We start from the raw sequence: 18673 nt of genomic DNA on the forward strand, positions 1-18673 counted from the left end.
AAAATTAGGAAACATAATGAGTTGATAGAAACTCATTGCTTGACTTTCGTTATGTGTCACCATGGAAAATTTCTGCAGATGCCAATGAAGTCAATAGAACTAAATAGAACAACTGAACTCCACAGCACTATGAAAGTTATTTACACACTGGATGTCACATATTTAGTCATAGTTCCATTTCTTATTTGCATTATCACCTATATATTGGGTTATATTTCTCTATGGCAACAAATGTTATTATTTCATAGGCAATTTTTTAAGTATTCCAAAAAGTTCCCAAGATGGACGAAACATGAAACAAAAAAAACTATTAAAAAAATAGCCGTAGAAATAATGTAGAGAACAGTGTAATATTTTTGAACATTTGCAAATAAACCGTTCCACCCTCTTAACACAGTGACTGAGATAATAACTCACTAATGGATGTTTTTTTTATTCATTTGAATTTCATCAGCGAAACCCCAAAATTGCATGCATCATTTTACTTTACTGAAATGTAATTCTTGAACAGTCTTTATTTGGCACCAAATCTTGGTCAACAATTCTTGATCAGAACCTTCCAGAAAATAACAGATACCAGGAATATCATCAGGGAAATTTGGTGGTAGCTCTTCTCTAGACCGGGGTGTAAACTTGAATCCTTTATATTCCTTAAGCATACTGGAAGAAGAAAAGGATGAATATTATTTACAACATGTACATGCAAAATACCAACTTGCTTACATAAAAAACATTCTTAGATGAGGTATACGAAGTCTCCAAATAAATCCATTCTTAGGATCCCGAACAAATATACTCATACATAGTCAAGAATTAATAAATAGCAATTTGATATATTAAAATAATTATTTCCATTATTTCCACCTTCAATTTAAGAGAGGTGAGGTTTGGACAAAAAAAAAAAAAGTTGAAAAAAATGTATCTCGCAATTACGTAACAATTCCAAATTCATAACAAAGGCCAAAAATAAAACTTCTAGGTACCTAAATGAACAAATGTACAATTTTTTGTACAAATGTACAAAATTTTTTTATGGGTTTTATATCCACCAAGAAGCAACATGACACAATTGAACCTTGTTGCATTCAAACATATGAATGTTTTCCCCTTTCATTCATGCACATGTGAGCTGAGAGGCAGCATGAGAATGTAACTCTCACTTATTTGAATTGGAGCTCAACTAGCATGTGTACAGATTCAGCAATTATGGGTAAGTGAACATACAAAGGCAGCGTACTGTACTATGCCACCTATAAAGCAAAACACATGTGCTCATTTGAATGTGGTAGAATGCATGGACCCAAACACGCATTTTGAGAAAGTTGGGAAAGAGGAGTTCATGCTGCTTAGGAGAGTTAATGGACTGTTGTTATTTTTAATTTAAGGCAATAATTATTTTTCAATGTTTAAAAAGATTAACTGTGCCACACTTTTATCACACATTTGACGCATGTATTAACAACTGTACCAATGAGGATACCTCTTTATTCCTACCTGTATGTTGTAGGGCTTACATTGATCCGCCTTGGCACACTGCATGACTCAAATTTATTTGCAAGAGTTACATTATTTCCAAAAAGGCAGTAACGTGGCATTTTTACTCCAACAACACCAGCAAAGACTGAGCCAGAATGAAGCCCAATACGCATCTTAAAGAAAAAAAATGTATATGGTTATCAACCCCAAATATGCCTGTTTTATTTTGATTTGTCTACACAACTTATGAAACCACATCTGAGGTTTTGAATAAATTACATAATAATTGATTAATATTCCAGACACATGCAGTTTTTCCACAGGCTGCGCTTTTTGAGTTTCAAAGCATGGTTGGCTGGACCTCAGTCCCCTACCTAGGATATTTAGAGATCGGGGATAGTTTTTACCCCTCCGTCTAACAGGACAGGGACAGAGAGTGGCGGAGAGGTACAGAATGGTGTCTGTATCTCACCAAAGGGTTATTTGTCAGTTACCCTCTCGACTTCCCAATGGAGGCTGTGCTGGTTAAGGAGATCAGAGATCTCACCAATCAGTACAGCAGCAGTGTACTAGTGATGCTTGATCACCCAATAAGGCCCGCTGCCCCTGGTTTTGCACCACATGGTCTGTCACTTTAAGGACTCCAGACTTAATAACATCCGCTTTAAGTCTCTATAAATATATAAGCTATAAATATACGTCATGGCAAACAATATTATATATACAATGTATTTATATATATATATATATATATATATATATATATATATATATATATATATATGTATATTTTTATATAGCTAGTTCTACCCTTATAAGCAGCTAGACTCACCCCATCATGGAGCCACCACTCTCCAGAAGAGGGAGAACTCTGTGTAGCCTACCATGGGATGTACGTGAATAGCTGCTATTATCATTGAGAACAACTTCAGATTAAGTCCCATGGAATGTGTTCTCCTTATCTTCAGGACTTTTTTCATATCCTGTTTATTTCAATGGGATTGTTTTTTTTATAACAACCTTTGCGAGTTCTGCAACAGAATGTAAACCGTTATTGTAAGCTGACCTTGATAGGTTCTCCATGGGGAGATGTCACTTCATTTGAGAGTTCCATCATCTTTAAAGCCATAAGAGCGACTTGAAAGGCATGTGTCTCACTTTCTTTATGTAATCCTCCAGCCACGCAGTATGCATCGCCGATTGTTTCTACCTAAAAACAGAAACAATTAAAGCTTCTAAAACCCACAAAATCAAGGTATGTAACAATAATGACCATATGCTACTACCAAAGTAACTTAAAAACTATCATTCAGTGCCGCTAGCAGCTTTATTGTATCTACCATGTTTGGAACCATCTCAACTGTTGACAAATGAGTGCTGTAAAAAATCAAATGTCATATATGTGCCAACTCGGAACAATTCTCTATTATCTGTGATAAGGCAGAGACAATCAGACAGTAAGGTAATTCTTTCTAAGAGGATTGCAAACATTGCCATTTTTAGGGCTATATCATGGCTAAACATAACAGAATGCAACAAAACATAATAATGGTAACAATGATACAAAGTGATGACTGTGACCGCAATACTTATGGCCAACGGGATCAGTGGATAAAGATTTGAATCAAACAAGCCACATTAGGTAATATGGTAAAAAAAACAACAACAAAAAAACAATAGCCTAGTGAAGAATATGATTCATTTTACCAATTTGATTAATGCTTGAGTATAGGCCATAAAGACATTCTGAAACACGTAGAATATGCACGTTGTTCCTCAGAGACAATGACATCAGGCATTACGGCTGTGCAGTTTAATTTCTTTTTGTAGCATCAGTGTCCTGTATGTCCTGACATTTTCCAGTTTTCAACTATGAAGCCATTAATTTAAAATATATGTCTGTGTGGGTGTGCGGGCAATGCAGGAGACACAGCATCAGATGTTTAATGGGGCCATTTGCGCTAATCAGTTGAAAACATCAGAGAGGATGACAAAGACGAAAACACTGCCGCAGACATTACAAACTTAACTGTTTGAAGGATGAGCTATAATTGCTACACTAAACTGTCTATACATAAAAACAGTTCAGGTATTGGTTTAGGTATCAATTTACAGTGAGTTAGTGTAACAAATATAGCTAAATCCATTTACTGAAATTTCTTACCCGCATTCAGAAGGTTATGCACGTAGGAATTCCTAGGAAATCTTAAGGTTTGACATACTTCAATAGACGAGACTTAATTCAGAGTATACTTATCTCCTAAGCAGTTTGTCTTTTATAAAGACCTTAAACAGAACCTTTTGGTTGTCACTGTGAACCACTGCAACTGAGTCTTTGTGATAAACGTGGTAAGGTTGTTGGTGTTTGAAGATTCCTGCAATCAGTTTGTTGAGAAAGTTCGCAGGTATTTGCATACCGAGTAATATCGCACCAGTATTGGTTCAGTTATGCATTCCCTTACCCACAACACCCTGGTTTATATAAGGTCCACATCATTAACTCCATTTATCTTGGGGCATAAAATGCTACTTCACCCAACTACCAATCCAGAATGACGGAGGGTCTTAGCTAGCTGAGCAGGCGAATAGGTTACCAATTTAAAATGAGTAGAACCAAGTCATTCTGCATAGTGTTTAATATGGAAAGGTTCTCCAGTGGGTAGAGAGGCCATGGGAACCGCTGCGTCTTTATTGTCGAGGCAATAAGACTATATTTAATGTGTTCTAGGAAACGGGGCAACAGTTGACTCCTTTGCGGGACATGATCTTGATAAGCTACATCATTTCTATTCCTAGACTGGTGAGAAATGATGGTAAGACTGAGAAATCAAAAAAAATAAATCCTAAATCAAAGCTAGTAACAATTTCCACATATGACTTTAGCCAATTAGTTTTCAACAATCCCAAATTTCTCAGAAAACGCTTTACTCTTCTAAGACATTGCTGACTTCTCCAAATATGATAGCTAGAACCTGGAAAATTACCAAGATTCCAACATCTGTTAAAACGATCAAACATATCATCATCACCTATATGGATTGTTCTCAAAGCCTCTTAATCCAACAAAGGAGGATTGTGTTTCAAAACTGTTTAAACTTTTTCTGGTTGCTCATTTTAATAGCTTTGCCTTTTAAGTATGAAAAATTTCACAGTTTGTTTGAACTGTATAGAATGTCTGAAGTACATGCTTCATACAATATAATGAACCGTGCCAAACATAGAAAGGTAAACCGGTATTGGTCACATATCCTTTCTTCTTGCCCACCTGGTATATACTCATATACATAGCCATAGTGGCAATCCTGATTTGCCTTGTTTCTGTTGGGGTTAGGGACATTAAAATTCTTGGATGCATTGGGAAATAAATGTTCTTACTAATCACTGATCAGTACATTTTCTAAGTAAGCTGACCCATGGATCCTTCAAAATATTTATACTTTTGTAAGCCTTCATATATTATGAAGCGCCAAATGTAATAACCAAACTGTTCTGATACTCATGGAAACACAAACAATTCAACATCAGAGACATCACGGAGACATGTGGTGCCAATGCACTATTAAAAACAATAAAATCGTCTGAATTATTTGAATGTAGATATAGAATCTGTAGGTGACAGGCCTACCTTAAACTACATATGTATTTTGTGTTTTTTGGGAATAAACCAGGCAGTTATTAATGAAATATAGGCTGATCTCTTCTGCATCTTTTCTTGTGTTTTTCATATCAAAGCTTGTGTAGTGGGAGATTACAAAGCATGGGGACCTGCAGAGCACAGTGACACTCTCTTCCTACCTGCGGCAAGTTATAGTTTCCTTTTGAGATTGCTAGTTGCCAAGATGGGCTACAGCTTTCGAAATAGGTCAGATTAAATTTGTGACATAATTACAATAAAAATTTGGCTTGAATGTTTCAGCTGTTTCTTCATTTGCTATGGGGCTTCCATTCCTATAATTTTTAGCTAGCCTGGTTCATGTCAATACTTGCATCCACCCACTGGTCAACAGTCATATGGAGGGTTAGCCACAGATACCATTCAGAGCTTATGTGTGTAAGGGTGAAAACTGTTAGCTCCTGTTAGTTATGCATTTTTTGCCTGTTTTGTCTTTTACTGGAGACGTTAGACTTGTAAACCACCAGCTGAACAATTATTATATAACTCACACACCAGACAAGGTGAACATATTATCTACCAATTACTAGACATGGTTTAGTGAATCAATTCCTTGCAGTTGGTATATATTAGTTACCTGTTTACTTCTCAATTAGCAGCATGCATGGGAACTAAAACACCTTAACCAATTGTGGGATTCTCCATGTTGACATGTTGTATACTCAATTGGTGATAATCAAAATGGAGTGATTACAGCAAAATAAATTATATACTACATTTTAATATTCATTTCTATAATAATTATTTATAGTATAGTTCTGCTGTAAACTCAAAATACCACATTGGCAACAGTGGTCATTTTCAAAGTTTGTTGGTAGAAAATTAGTAATTCTGCACTACGTTGATCATTACTGAGAAGGTAGACTAAAGTCTAAACCAGTGACCAGTTTTAAAACATCACATGCTGATACATCCTTACATCCGTCATGCACATCACTCTGAATTCTCATTATGGGATCGTTGAAACGCCTGCTGCCAACAGTCATTAAAAAAAGTACTTTACCTTGTAGACGTCCAGTTCCCCGCACTGATAATCAAAAAGGGTATACAGTTCATTGAGCATTGTGATGACTTGCATTGCTGAACAATGAGAGCAGATTGCCGTAAAGCCTACAATGTCTGAAAATAACATCGATACATTGTTAAATTTCTTGGCGTTCACAGTCTGACCCTGCCATAGCTGCTGAGCTACTTCACCAGGAAAAATTGAAAATAAAAGATCAACCGTCTTCTTTTTTTCCTCTTCTAGAGCCTGATGTGTCAATTCCAAAGTAGCTTTAAGCTTCCCTAACCTTTTCTTCAATCCATCCTGTGCTCGTGCTTGTTCCCCAATCAGAACAACATCCCTTAGGGCATTGTGGATGGGTATATCTGACAGGTACAGCCCTCGTCCTGTGAAATCCTCTAGTCTGTCCACGCATGGTGATCCCAAAAATAAAATGGCACTGGATTCAAAAACATATATCATTTGCCCTTTTAGATTCATGATCTGTAAAAAGCAAGACAAGAAGAGTGTATAGGTTACTATAGAAAGAAATGTTTGCTGGAACACAAACAATCCCAAAAGAGACCTAAAGGAATAAGCATTGAGAGCATCAGAAGGATGTTTGTTGATCTTAAAGGGACACGCCAGCCATCATATGCACTTTAATGGACCTGTTAGGTTCACTCTTTGGTGGCGTATTCTGATCTAGGTTGATTAAGCCTAGGGCGGCAGATCCCATGAGTGTTAGCCATTCTGCCTTAAAGCCAGGGCTATAGGCCTTTAAGCATTTAGGCTCTGTGGTGCTGGTTATAGAGATAATTTTGCACAGTCTCCATAGTATGCCGCATCCGCATTGCATGTCCTTAAGATGCAGAGCGCCAATGTATGACATCATATTCTGGCTTTCAGCCTAAAGGACAGCACCACAGAGGTCAGTGGTGACAAAGGCTGGGGAGCTGCCTTGGCCAGGCTTAGGACAGCTCCCAGCCTGAATACACCACTAAAAAAGACACATTTTCAGAAAAAGCATATTACTCCTTCTAAAAACCAATATATAACCAAAATCCTACAGTGAATGATATCAAAAATATGCAAATTCACTCATTATATCTCATATAAATGTCAATAAAACTTGAAATGTTTTTTTTTTCCATAATATAGAATCAAATGTAATTCAGTGGAAAATGTGCTTAAAACTCTCTGCAAACCTGTCAAATTCCATTAGGGGTTCTCTATATTCCAGGCCTAATGAGGTGCTGAATTATAGCTTTAATATTAAGTATTCAAGTGAACCATGAAATTCTGTGCAGTCTTATATGAGCATAAAATCAGCAAATGTGTATTTTCAGAATGAATATTCAACTAATTTCCACATCTGCGCATCTTGCATATTAATATGGCATAATCTGTGAAAAGCATTTCAAATTTATTAGGGTAGTCAAGAGTTCTTTTAATTGAATACCGTGAATTAACTTTTAAAGGGAATTTGTCTCCAACCAAAGCCCATGGATGCATGACATTAACCAAATTGTTTGGTCATATAGAAATATTTAACCTATGGTAATGGGATTTTAATCAGCTTGTTCTAAATAGAGTTGTGTAAAAAAAAAGTATTTGCCCCCTGGTTTTATGATTGTTATATATTTTAGGTGCTGAAGGTTATTAGAGCTTCATCCAAAAGGCTAATAACAAAATAAAAGGGAACCTAAATGGAGATACAACACATACTTTCGATACTTATATGCCTTACTTTGCTAAGAAAATGTATGAAAATCTGGCATTGAATAAAAATCTACCAATTGATAATGCTACTTTGTTTTAACCCATATTATCTATTTTACTTCTCAATGTTTAATAATACAACCATCAGTATTTCTATCTAAATAGGGGTTCCTAAAATACCCCCTTTCCTGCATAATATAATAAAGTAACGTTAACCAATATATATATATATATATATATATATATATATATATTGTTATAGTATGTTCTTGTAGCTTAGAAAGTACTACAGAACATGGAGCTGAAAGGCATTTCCAGATTTCTTCAGTAATAGAGTATCTGCAGTTGTGACTCAGTAGGGGTGATAGATAAACAATGGAACTATTTCTAGTACTTGGAATTATCCTCATTATTCTTAGCCCTTGCTTGTATAGTAATTGAAAAGATCACTGAATGGGTTTATACATGTGCAGAAAACCAGGCACGATTGTACCGTTATTATTTGTATTGTTTTCTCACATCACAACCTCTTTTTTTTTGTGGACAGAAAGGATAACACTATCACAGGGTGGTAGAGAATGTGTTCGACAGTATATCTAGATCAATAAAGTAACATACATAATGTTGCTATAGGGTGAGTATTTCACAATATGTATTAGGCTGGAATTAATGCCCAAGATAAGTATATTAAAAGTAAGGGAATGGCACTTCTAACATGAATTGCAATGGAAAGAAAATGAGAAAAAAGGAGATATTGGTCCAGATTAATAAACTGTGATTAAGTGGATCAATGTTTTTTTATATCATGTATGTATGTCTCTCTGTTACTTGTAAGAGGTTGATATTTAACATTGAACTCAGACCATTGACTGACATAAAATGTTTAAATAGTATTGTATAGTTTATTTTATGTTTTGGTATAGCTGTGTCATTGGTGCTGTTTTTCTGGCAGTGATAATATTGTGCACTTCTAATTGTGTCGCAATGGCACCACTATTGTCACAGAGATTACTGTCCCTGCTTGTTTCTTTCTCTGTATGAGTTTTCTTTTATCACATAGAGAAAAAAATAACATCATGGTAACATGCTTTATGTTCTGTACATGAGACATGGCATGTAGAGAACAGTCCACATGCAGCCAATGGTACTTTGATTATCTCCACACAATCCAAGATGATCTAACTTGTAGATTGTAATCATCTGCCGCTTTACACTGCATTACATTACTAACTATGCTGAACAAGATATTACCACGCAAGCTGGCTCAAACATGCCAGAATCAGTTGTAAGTTGTATGTGAGGTTCTGTGAGTTTGTGCAGTTTAATTGATTTCCCTATGCATTATGAGGTGAGCCCTCCTGCAAGAGTAAATGAGTAGGCCCTGTATAATGCTATGGGGAGATCCCACCATTTCTTGTATTACTAGAATCATGTTGAAAACAAGTTTTTAAAAAAAATATTTTGTTTTTTATTTAATGTGTCCAAAGCACGGCTGGTACAACACCAATTATCAATAATAAACTGATCTTCACTTATAAACATTTGTTCTCACCTTTGATGACGTCTCTATGGTGTTGTCCCATCGTTTAACTCTGATAGTGAATTGCATGTTCAACATTGTCATGATTCCACTAAAAGTACTCCTTATTTTGGGAGAAATGATTTCAAAGTGTTCTTCAAAGCTGGTTTTTCCAGGGATGTCCTTTCTATTGAGAAGCTTTTTCACCCCATTGCCAATCTGTAACATGGTCATGTCCTTGTCAAACATAAAATGAAAGGGAAAGGTCTTGCAGAAAACTGAGGAAGGTATAGCAACGTAAGGCTGGGGTTTACAAGGGGATAAGGATGGGCGTTTGTTTTTGACTTGTATGGAGTAAAGTAAGTACGGTTCCTTAATAAAATCATTCCCATCATTAAAACGGTGTGGAATTAATTTCACTTCCACTTCAGTTTCATACAGGATATGAGCTGCCGCCTTAATTATTCCAGGTAGGATTAATGGAGTTATGTTATTAGGGAAAAAATAGTACAAGTTTAAGAAATCTTGATCTTTTTCTAGGCACAAAATGGAACCTTCTTCCAGTCTTCCACTCTCTTCCACTGTTCGCGATTGGCCGCTCTGTTTTAAATGAGTGCTAAAACTGTTTAAAAAGTCCTTTAATGTGCCAGCCACTACTTCCAAAACATGCTCGTCTTCATCATAGCAGATTCTGAACAGTTCCTCGCCTAGCGATGCTTTTACGTGTTCTACAGGCACACCTAGAATCGTAGAACATTTAAAAAGATACTTAAAAAAAAGAAATGTAAAAACTTCTTCAATTCATTACACATTACACCCTTTTGACATCCCTCTCCTCTACATGATTTTGTATTAAATTATAGATCAACATCCCACATGCTAAACCAATAAACCCATCAATCTATAATTGTTTCATGATAGTAAAAGATTAAACAATTACATGACGTCACTTCGAGGGAAGATGTAGCTAAAATATCAAAGACTATATCTTAAATCATAACGTAATTTCCTACTTCTGTAGAACTACTGACCATAGGTAGAGCTGTTTTGGGAAGTAATGAATAATATGTTATAAAGATAGATATCAAAGTAAACATTCAGAAACTGGGAAGCAGCTACCTATGTTAATGTCAAATGTACTTTGATTGGAACTTATACAATCCAACCTAGTACACATAAAGAGTCGCCAGCATGTTAATTATTACTTGGACCTAACATATGAAATGTTTGTTGTTTCAGATTCAATCTGGTCAGGTTTTTGTTTTCCTTTAATATCTTATGTTTGCATTTTATATCAGTGCATTTGTCAAAATAAAGTCCCATTGTTTTATTTGTGGTAACATCAACCATGTTAAAGTTTTACTATGCTATGTTTCATATAATGAGTAATTTATTAAAAGTATTATCTTCAACACTTTCATTTCAGTCATTTCGTAAAATATTAAATCTATATTTAAAACAATCAATTCTACTCATCAAAAGAGAAAATGATGGACAGGTTTTTCACTTACCTTGTCTAAATGCAACAGAAATCTAAATGTGGGCTATCTGGTCCTCTTCCCATATCACTCTAAATGTGTACAACAGCTTAATTACCAGCATATGACCTAGTATCTACTGCTGTATTCTACATACGTCTCAATATAAGGTGTCCAAAAGTGGTCAAAATGGGTTGTTGCTAGAGAAAGATGTGGATAAAGCTAGATGGAAGGCAGGATGGAGTTACTGGTGGGGCCAGGGCAGGGCAGGGCAGGGCATTCCAACCTCACCCCTCAGGATATAACGAAGAAAAATGTCGGTATGACAACACAACAAGCTGGTGAGATAGCACAGGTGGTAAATGCCCCTTACTATAGAGCCTATTCTCATGGTCGCAAGTTTCAATCCTGGGTGAACTCAGCCCTTCTTCCTTCCGAGGTTGAAGAATGAGCACCAATCATTGGGTAAAAATACCAACTATTATTCAGCTGTCGATTAATTTAATAAAGCACTTTGAGTTGCTATATAAGTACTAGGTGATATGTTGTTCTGGCACACAGCTTCGCTACTTTGGTACGTGATCATGCTGAAGCTGTGACTGAAGTCTGTGCCACAATAAAACAGACCTTGATTGGTTTTGACTTTGCGGCTCAGTGGGCCAATCAGGGGAGATCGAAAGATCTTCCTATGATCCCCTGTGTCCGTGGGGTCTCTGGCCCAACAAAGCAGAATGCTTAGTAGGTAGGGGTGAATTATGTTTTCTTACAAGTATCAATTATACATTTTGGTTAACTTAGATTCCTTCATTAGATTCATGTTTTTTTCTGGTAACTCTTGTCTTCTCTTCCTTATGTCATCTTTCATTCTTACACTACCAACCATTCCCTTTTTAGAAACAGGACTCTATGACAGACAAGAACCTTTTGGCCCATCTAATCTGCCCATTCCTAATTCCCAACTTTATTCAATCTGTGATCTAATACCTATTCCTTGCACATTAAACTTTCCCACAGTGATAATCTTTACCGATTTTGCTGAAAAGCGCTGTTCCACTTATCTAACACTTTCTAAGTAATGTATTTTTTCCACTTTATGAAAAATAACGTTAGCCGAGAGTCTGTCTCCAATTGATGAAACATAACCAATATAGTGATAAACATAGAAAATTATGTGTTACTTACCTGCTGCATTCGATTGATCAATCAACATTTTTTCAAAATCTTCTTTTCCTATAGCTTTCCCACAAACAATCATGCCAGGAAGCTTAAAATTCATGCAAGCCGTTCTGCAAAAGAAATAATAAAATATTCTACAATTTGGTGAAATGATGTAAAGATGACAGATGTAAAGCATCCTCCATATTCTTAGACAAAAAGGGTGTGATGAACCAATTGCCTAATCATATTACAAAATCTGTGGCTTTGACTGATAGCAGTGCTTCCATGCTTAGTGATACGAGTCCTACTAGCTTTTAACTCCAATGCTACTAATGACTTGTCCTACATCATAACACCGTGGTGTTCATTCACTACAGTCAAAGAAACCACCCCAGCTATGTTATTCTACAAAGTTCTTGCACCTGAGCAGAAGGTTTAGACACCATATAAAAGCAATGTCTATTGGTTCATTATAGAATCTGGACTAACATTTTTTTTATTTTTTTCACATTTTACATTTACATTTGGCAAATAAAAGAATCTGCACTATTTCAAATCTGGCCTTCCTGTGCTCCTTCCATAGACTTTACATAGTAGCTTAATTGCTAGTGAAAGAAAGAATAGTTTACATTGAGCTTGCTATGGTATCCTCTGTGGCATATGGATATTTGGCTTGGAATGTTATTGGGGGGGCAGCAAGTAATGTGGGACCCAGGAAAGCTGGGAAAAAAGGGCTTCTGTTTGGGCTTCCAAACACAGACTCATTTACTATAACATTTTTCAATCTCTGGTGTGTATTTCCATTTCTTCATCTTATCCCCAGAAATGGCCATCCCTAGATAATAGTTTCCCGATTCACATTGCATTCAATGCGACAACTTACTGAGCTTTATTACTATTCAGCCTCAGCTACCCGGAGACACAAAGGAAGCGCTGTGCTGTCATGTTGGGGGTAATTAGTATCTCTAGAGGAGCATGCAATCTACAAGTTTGCCAAAATGGCACCATGCACATTTGATTACATTAAATATAATTACATATTATTAAGCAAAATTTATGTATGCTTGATGTTGCCCTTCCTTAAAGAGAACTAAGCAAATAGGCAGTAATGTGGGAGACCTTAACCTAAATTTAGGACAAACAGAGAAAAATAAGAAAATGTTAAAAGTGTTAAAAAAGTTAACTCTCTTAATAAAGGTGAGGGCTCCTAGTCCTGCTAGAAATGACGTGAGACCATCAGATCTAAACCATTTCATTTATAGACCAAGGACTGTGAGGGTAAAGCCCCTCATCACACCGGGGCAGAACACGTAAGAGAAAATCATTCAGTAGAATCCGTCCTGGGCTATTAAAATAAACGGTGCGAGTGGCTTCAAATACCAGATCTATGCGGATACGATGGAATGACACAGGCTGTCTTACAGTTGTAATAACTGTCTCGATTCTATTGTGCATTCTGTTGTATTGTCATTGAATGGAGAAATCTTTGTGAGTCTTCCAGGTAGTCATTTTATGAACCACCAGGAATGCAGTTCTGTTTAATTTTCCGACGCGTCACATTCAGTCAGGTATGATAGCTGTAAAGCTTCATTCAACGGGCAGTTTATGCTTTTGTCTATTTTAGAACATTTAAATTGGTATCATATTTCAGATACACACATGTAATTGTTCCAAGTGAAATTAAAAAAAAAAAAAACATTTTATTAGCGTCATAAAGAAAACATAATATCATTCCCAAAATGCAACCGTTTCAAACAGCTGCAAAACATTTCCAGCGTTTAATATGTGGCTTTTAATGGGCTTAGTTTGAGCTTAGATGGCTTTGGAAGACAGGTCATTGACTGAGGCATTATGAAGACTTATGCAGATCTATTTTTATCCTGGCTATAGAATGGGAATTACTACGCTAGTCAGAAAGGGGTACGGAGGAGATCTCATACATACCTTTGTTTTATACTATACCTAGATACTATGCAATTTTAACAATTAAAGTCGTATAGAAAATAAACATTCTTAGGCATAAAAAACATTGCTGTATACAGAAATACCACTGACAAAAAGTAAAATTCCTTTATCGGTAGATTTGAAGGGGAGACTTCCCCTGCTCATTCACCACACTGAGTTGGTTCTTTACGGCAATGCTAATAAAGTCATGTTTATATAATGAAGTCCATTGCTCCATAGACCTTCATTAGTCAGAATGTCAGGCTGGTCGACTGAGACTGAGCCATTTCATTGTTGATCACAAGGCAGAGTATTTGTATAGTAGATTGGGCTAAGGTAACAGCCAGTAGACAACACATGACAACTATGCAGCTGCACAAACCTATTTTATGCAAAAAAAACTATTAAACAGTTTTTTTTTTTAAAAAAAGAAAGGAAAATATTTAATTTGATACTAAGGATACAATTTTGGTGGAGGTTTAAACAAAAAGCTGTAGATGTCATATACACAATCTAAAAAGCAACATATATATTGAATTCATTGTCAAACTCCAGGCCTCAATGGCTGAAAACTGATTAGGATTTTGAATATGCCAGCTTGACTATAGACACCTCAGTCCAAAGGGTTATAATTCATTAAAAATGCATTTCTTGAGGTCAAGCAAGCATATAAAGAAGGTCTTCTCCAGGTATCTAAGAGGCCCTGTAATTTAATGAACGTCCCAAAGCCCATCTGATTAATCTGCTGGTGTAGTAGTGAATTAAGAAAAAAAAACCAATATAAACAGATAATTATCCTATTTTACATGTATACCATGGAGTATACAACTCAACTTCCTGTTCACAAAATGTAGTTGATTATTCCTCCCCATTCTTCTAGTTTGTTACATTATCATCCTCTGATTTTTAGCTGCCTTCAAAAGGGTGTTGGGAGGAGATATCACAAGGATAAGATGTCCTGCCACATTTTGCCCAAAATCTCATGTTCCTACAGATAAAATACTTTCAAACTGAGTACCTTCAAAATAATTGCTTGGGTTGACAAATACAATTATTGTTTGTACAAGGGATATACATTTTATTTATATGCCTTATAGATGATATGCTGCAGCATAAGTAGTTGGAATAAATTAATGCTTATTAAATTGCATGCTTCAGAGAGCAGGATTTCCACACCTCGTTTCTATGTGTAATTTCCTAGCAAATATTATAGACTTATGTGCAATGTGATAATGATACGTTAGCATACCTGTTTGACCCTCTAACTTTCAGTCTTGTAATTGTTCTCTGAAGAGCAAGATTCAGCCTTTCAAACTGCAACATGAAATAAATATATATATATATTAATGAAAGGTTTGCAAAATACATATGTAAATAAGTAACACTAAACATGTAAAAAAAGTAATACTAAACATGTAAAAATAAACTGCTGAAAAAGCAAAAAGCGAAACAGACATTATATATAATGAGTGACCAAGGCCTCAATAAAGAAGGCATTTTATATATATATATATATATATATATATATATATATATATAATATGAAGTATTTAAGTAGATATCCCTTGTGTGAACTAGACATCACACACACAAATGATTATATGTGCAAAGTTAGGTTGCTTGCTGAAGTCATCATTTTTGATAGAAGAGTGCGAATGCCACACATAAATCAGTAAATAAACATTCATGGGCTAGGCGAGGAAGACGAGGCCATGGGCCATCTATGGTTTCAATGTTACATCAGGAAAAATGGCCAGACTAGATGGACCAAATGATTCTTCTGTGCCATTAAATACAATGTTTCTATGTATATAGCAAGTGTTGGTTGAGTAAAGTCCCCACTTTTATGAATGCCATCTTTTTCACAAATATTTCAACACGAATTACACAGTCCTGCTCCACATTACGTACTTCGTATCTCCAACAGCAAAGAGGATTTACACCTTCGACACGTAGCTCGAGACATTACAAAGATGTTAGTTCCGTCTGACACAACAGAAGAGCTTTGGAGTACGAATCAAATATGGGAGTGGATCGTCTAGAATATGAAAACTCACGGAGGAGCAATTAACCAAAGCCTTTTAATGGTTATTTAGGTAAAAATGACAATAGCTTTAAATATATGAATTACGAAACAGAAAGTATTCAATGAATTTTGAACGTGCTGGCTAATTTTAAACATGGAGGTTACGCAATAGACTTTAATTCTAATTATCTTGAAATGCTATATTTTAGATATGTAATATGGACGTTCGGGATTCGTATTTAATTCCTTGATGCTCATTACTTATTTGGTTATCAGAGGGTGAGACACAAAAGGCTTCATAGAAGATAAACACTTGGAAATACAAACATATGTGTCTCTGAATCAGTTCTCAGCCTGCCTTGTGTTTATCATTAACTATCCCAATCATTACACAAAGGCCTGGGCTACAATGAATAATAAGATTAAAAAAAAACAAAGCCCTAGACTATAAAATGCTTGTATGTCCAAGGATGAGTTTGATCTGTATAGAGGGATCACTAAAGTGATGCAACTATTTAGTAAATAATATCACATTCATATGCTATAGAAAAAACAGTATTTAAGATATTTCGCTACATGAATTTCTATATCCATAGGACATTAAACAGTTAACGATGGTACTTTCTTTTCATTTATCAGAACAGAAAATAAGTAATACAGGAAAATATTGTTCCACGGACCAATATTTTCAATTATGGGAATGCGTTAAATGTAATATCTGCAGGAAAAAAAACAAAAAAAAAACCATAAAAAATAAAATAATAAAAACACAAGAACTAAAAGGATGTTTCTTAAATTAAAATGAGACAGGGTCAGATTGATATACCGTCTATACATTCGCTAATGAATTACTGTATGTGGCAGTAATTTCACTATGCGCAGAAATAATTAGATTCCTTTAAGCGTGTGCTTATAAAGTTGCATCATCACATGCATAACATGAATTAAGCACAGCTGTTATAACCTAAAGCCCCCCATCGGTAATTACACATTATGTCTGAGATGTGAATTCTTAGCTACAGAGCCCTTCACCCTTAACCTATAGGATATCAACCATACCAAACTTCGGTAAACATTTTATTAAACCTCTATACACCAATTAATATAAGTCACATGTCATATGGTTTCTGGCACTCATCATTATTTACAATAACAAGAACTGTATTTGTCAATAAAAGAAAAACACTGGGAAACTACAATATGTACACATTGTACTTCGCTGCGGAATATGATGGTGCTATATATCTCAATACGTAATAATAAAAGCGATTGTGGTAAGAGTTTGGTATTAATATGTTGAACACAACCAAAGTAATAACACAAATGATGTATTTCACAACAAATGCATAGAAACACTGTACCTTTTAAGGGATTTCAGATGCAATGCTGCACATTTACATGATTCTACACAACAAAAATAGAGGATTTTAATACTGCGCACAATCCATTGGCACATACAGTGTTAACTAATTTCAAGCAGGGCTGGATAGAGTATATTTTTCAGCAACAGCTGAGAAATGCAGTGAGATGAGGGGTTTCACACAATGTGATGGTAGCTAGTAGGCATACTAATTTGGGGACAAAAATAAACTATGCCAAAAGCAGTAGAAAATATTTATGATGCTGTTTGCTGAAAGAAATATTTTAGAAAAGGGTAAACATGGGAAAAGCAGAATTCCATTTGTTAAATGAGTAGACCCTGATCTCTTGACAGATGAATTTGGTAGTACAATGTTGACAATGGCACAAGTAAACATGGCTTAAAACAGAAATACAACACCTCCAAATATTCTACATTTGCCCTTAAAGCTGTAATATTATTATTAATATTATTATTATTAACCCCTTCCAACCAGATAATATAACTGTCCAGTGGGATGACAGCTGTTGATTATGTTTACTTTTCTGTCTTGATTTTGTAAACGTATCAGTTCGGAGTCTCGGACTCGTAGTTGTATAAATGAAGTAGAATCTGGTGCTAAATGTGCGAAGTGAATTTAATATATATATATGGATATATATATATATATATATATATATATATATAAAGATGCACTCGTGTGTATAGGTTACCTCTGGGAAGATTAACCTGCGGATGCTCTCTGCCAAAGTGTGTAGGTAAACCCTGCTCCGGCTGCTTTTTCTTTGTGGGGGTCCCTCCTCGACCACCCTTCTGGGGATGTTCTCATGGACCTCTTGGCAGATGGGAAGAGCAGCAGCAGCAGCAGCATTCCCGGACACTTCGATATCCCCTTCTTCCGACCCTTGGCTTTGTGTAAGGAGAGAGAAGGGACATTCTCCTGTTAGCTTTAAGTCCTTTAGCTTGGTGCAGAACATCTTGTCCACACTGTCAGCTCATGTGAAGGTCCTTCTGCTTCCCGATCTCCAGGTGTCTTCCTGAGCAACAATTCCTCTGCAGCCTAAAGATCCAGGACTCTCGGCTCAAGCTCGGAAGGTTTCTCTGTGAAAGCTTGTTGGAGTCTGGGGGGCGGGGACCAGCTTCAGATAGGGGGAGGGTACCCTACAAGCTGCAGCATAGGGACACACACAGACCTCTCTGCCGCTCTTCTGCACATGTTATTACCGGTATGTACATGATATATAACTGTATGACACATTCATATCATATGATGGAGAGACATTAGAGCCCAAATGATGGAGCTGCGTTTGTGTGTGTTGACTCAATCACATC

General features: G+C 35.9%; 1 protein-coding gene across 1 annotated transcript; it reads right to left on the reverse strand.

Moving 5' to 3' along the window:
- Positions 1 to 411: 411 nt before the first annotated feature.
- GUCY1A1 (guanylate cyclase 1 soluble subunit alpha 1) lies at positions 412 to 18437 on the reverse strand. Its single transcript, XM_053460279.1, has 8 exons — positions 18055 to 18437; positions 15205 to 15269; positions 12036 to 12139; positions 9409 to 10115; positions 6153 to 6638; positions 2543 to 2686; positions 1495 to 1649; positions 412 to 660 (listed from the first exon to the last, which is right to left on the reverse strand). Exons 1-8 carry the CDS (start codon positions 18316 to 18318, stop codon positions 477 to 479), a joined length of 2109 nt encoding a protein of 702 aa, XP_053316254.1. The 5' UTR covers positions 18319 to 18437; the 3' UTR covers positions 412 to 476.
- Positions 18438 to 18673: the final 236 nt, after the last annotated feature.

Source organism: Spea bombifrons, chromosome 1 (genome assembly GCF_027358695.1).
Source record: "Spea bombifrons isolate aSpeBom1 chromosome 1, aSpeBom1.2.pri, whole genome shotgun sequence".
Classification (NCBI taxonomy): Eukaryota; Metazoa; Chordata; class Amphibia; order Anura; family Pelobatidae; genus Spea; species Spea bombifrons.

Bases quoted from the DNA above. Each gene is read 5' to 3' on its own strand.
- GUCY1A1 (XM_053460279.1), bottom strand. From the start codon at position 18,318: ATGTTCTGCACCAAGCTAAAGGACTTAAAGCTAACAGGAGAATGTCCC. The intron at 6,639-9,408 runs GTGAGAACAAAT...TGCTTTTTACAG, and splicing joins CCATAGAGACGTCATCAAAG to ATCATGAATCTAAAAGGGCA. The intron at 1,650-2,542 runs GTCAGCTTACAA...TTTTTCTTTAAG, and splicing joins CCCATGGAGAACCTATCAAG to ATGCGTATTGGGCTTCATTC.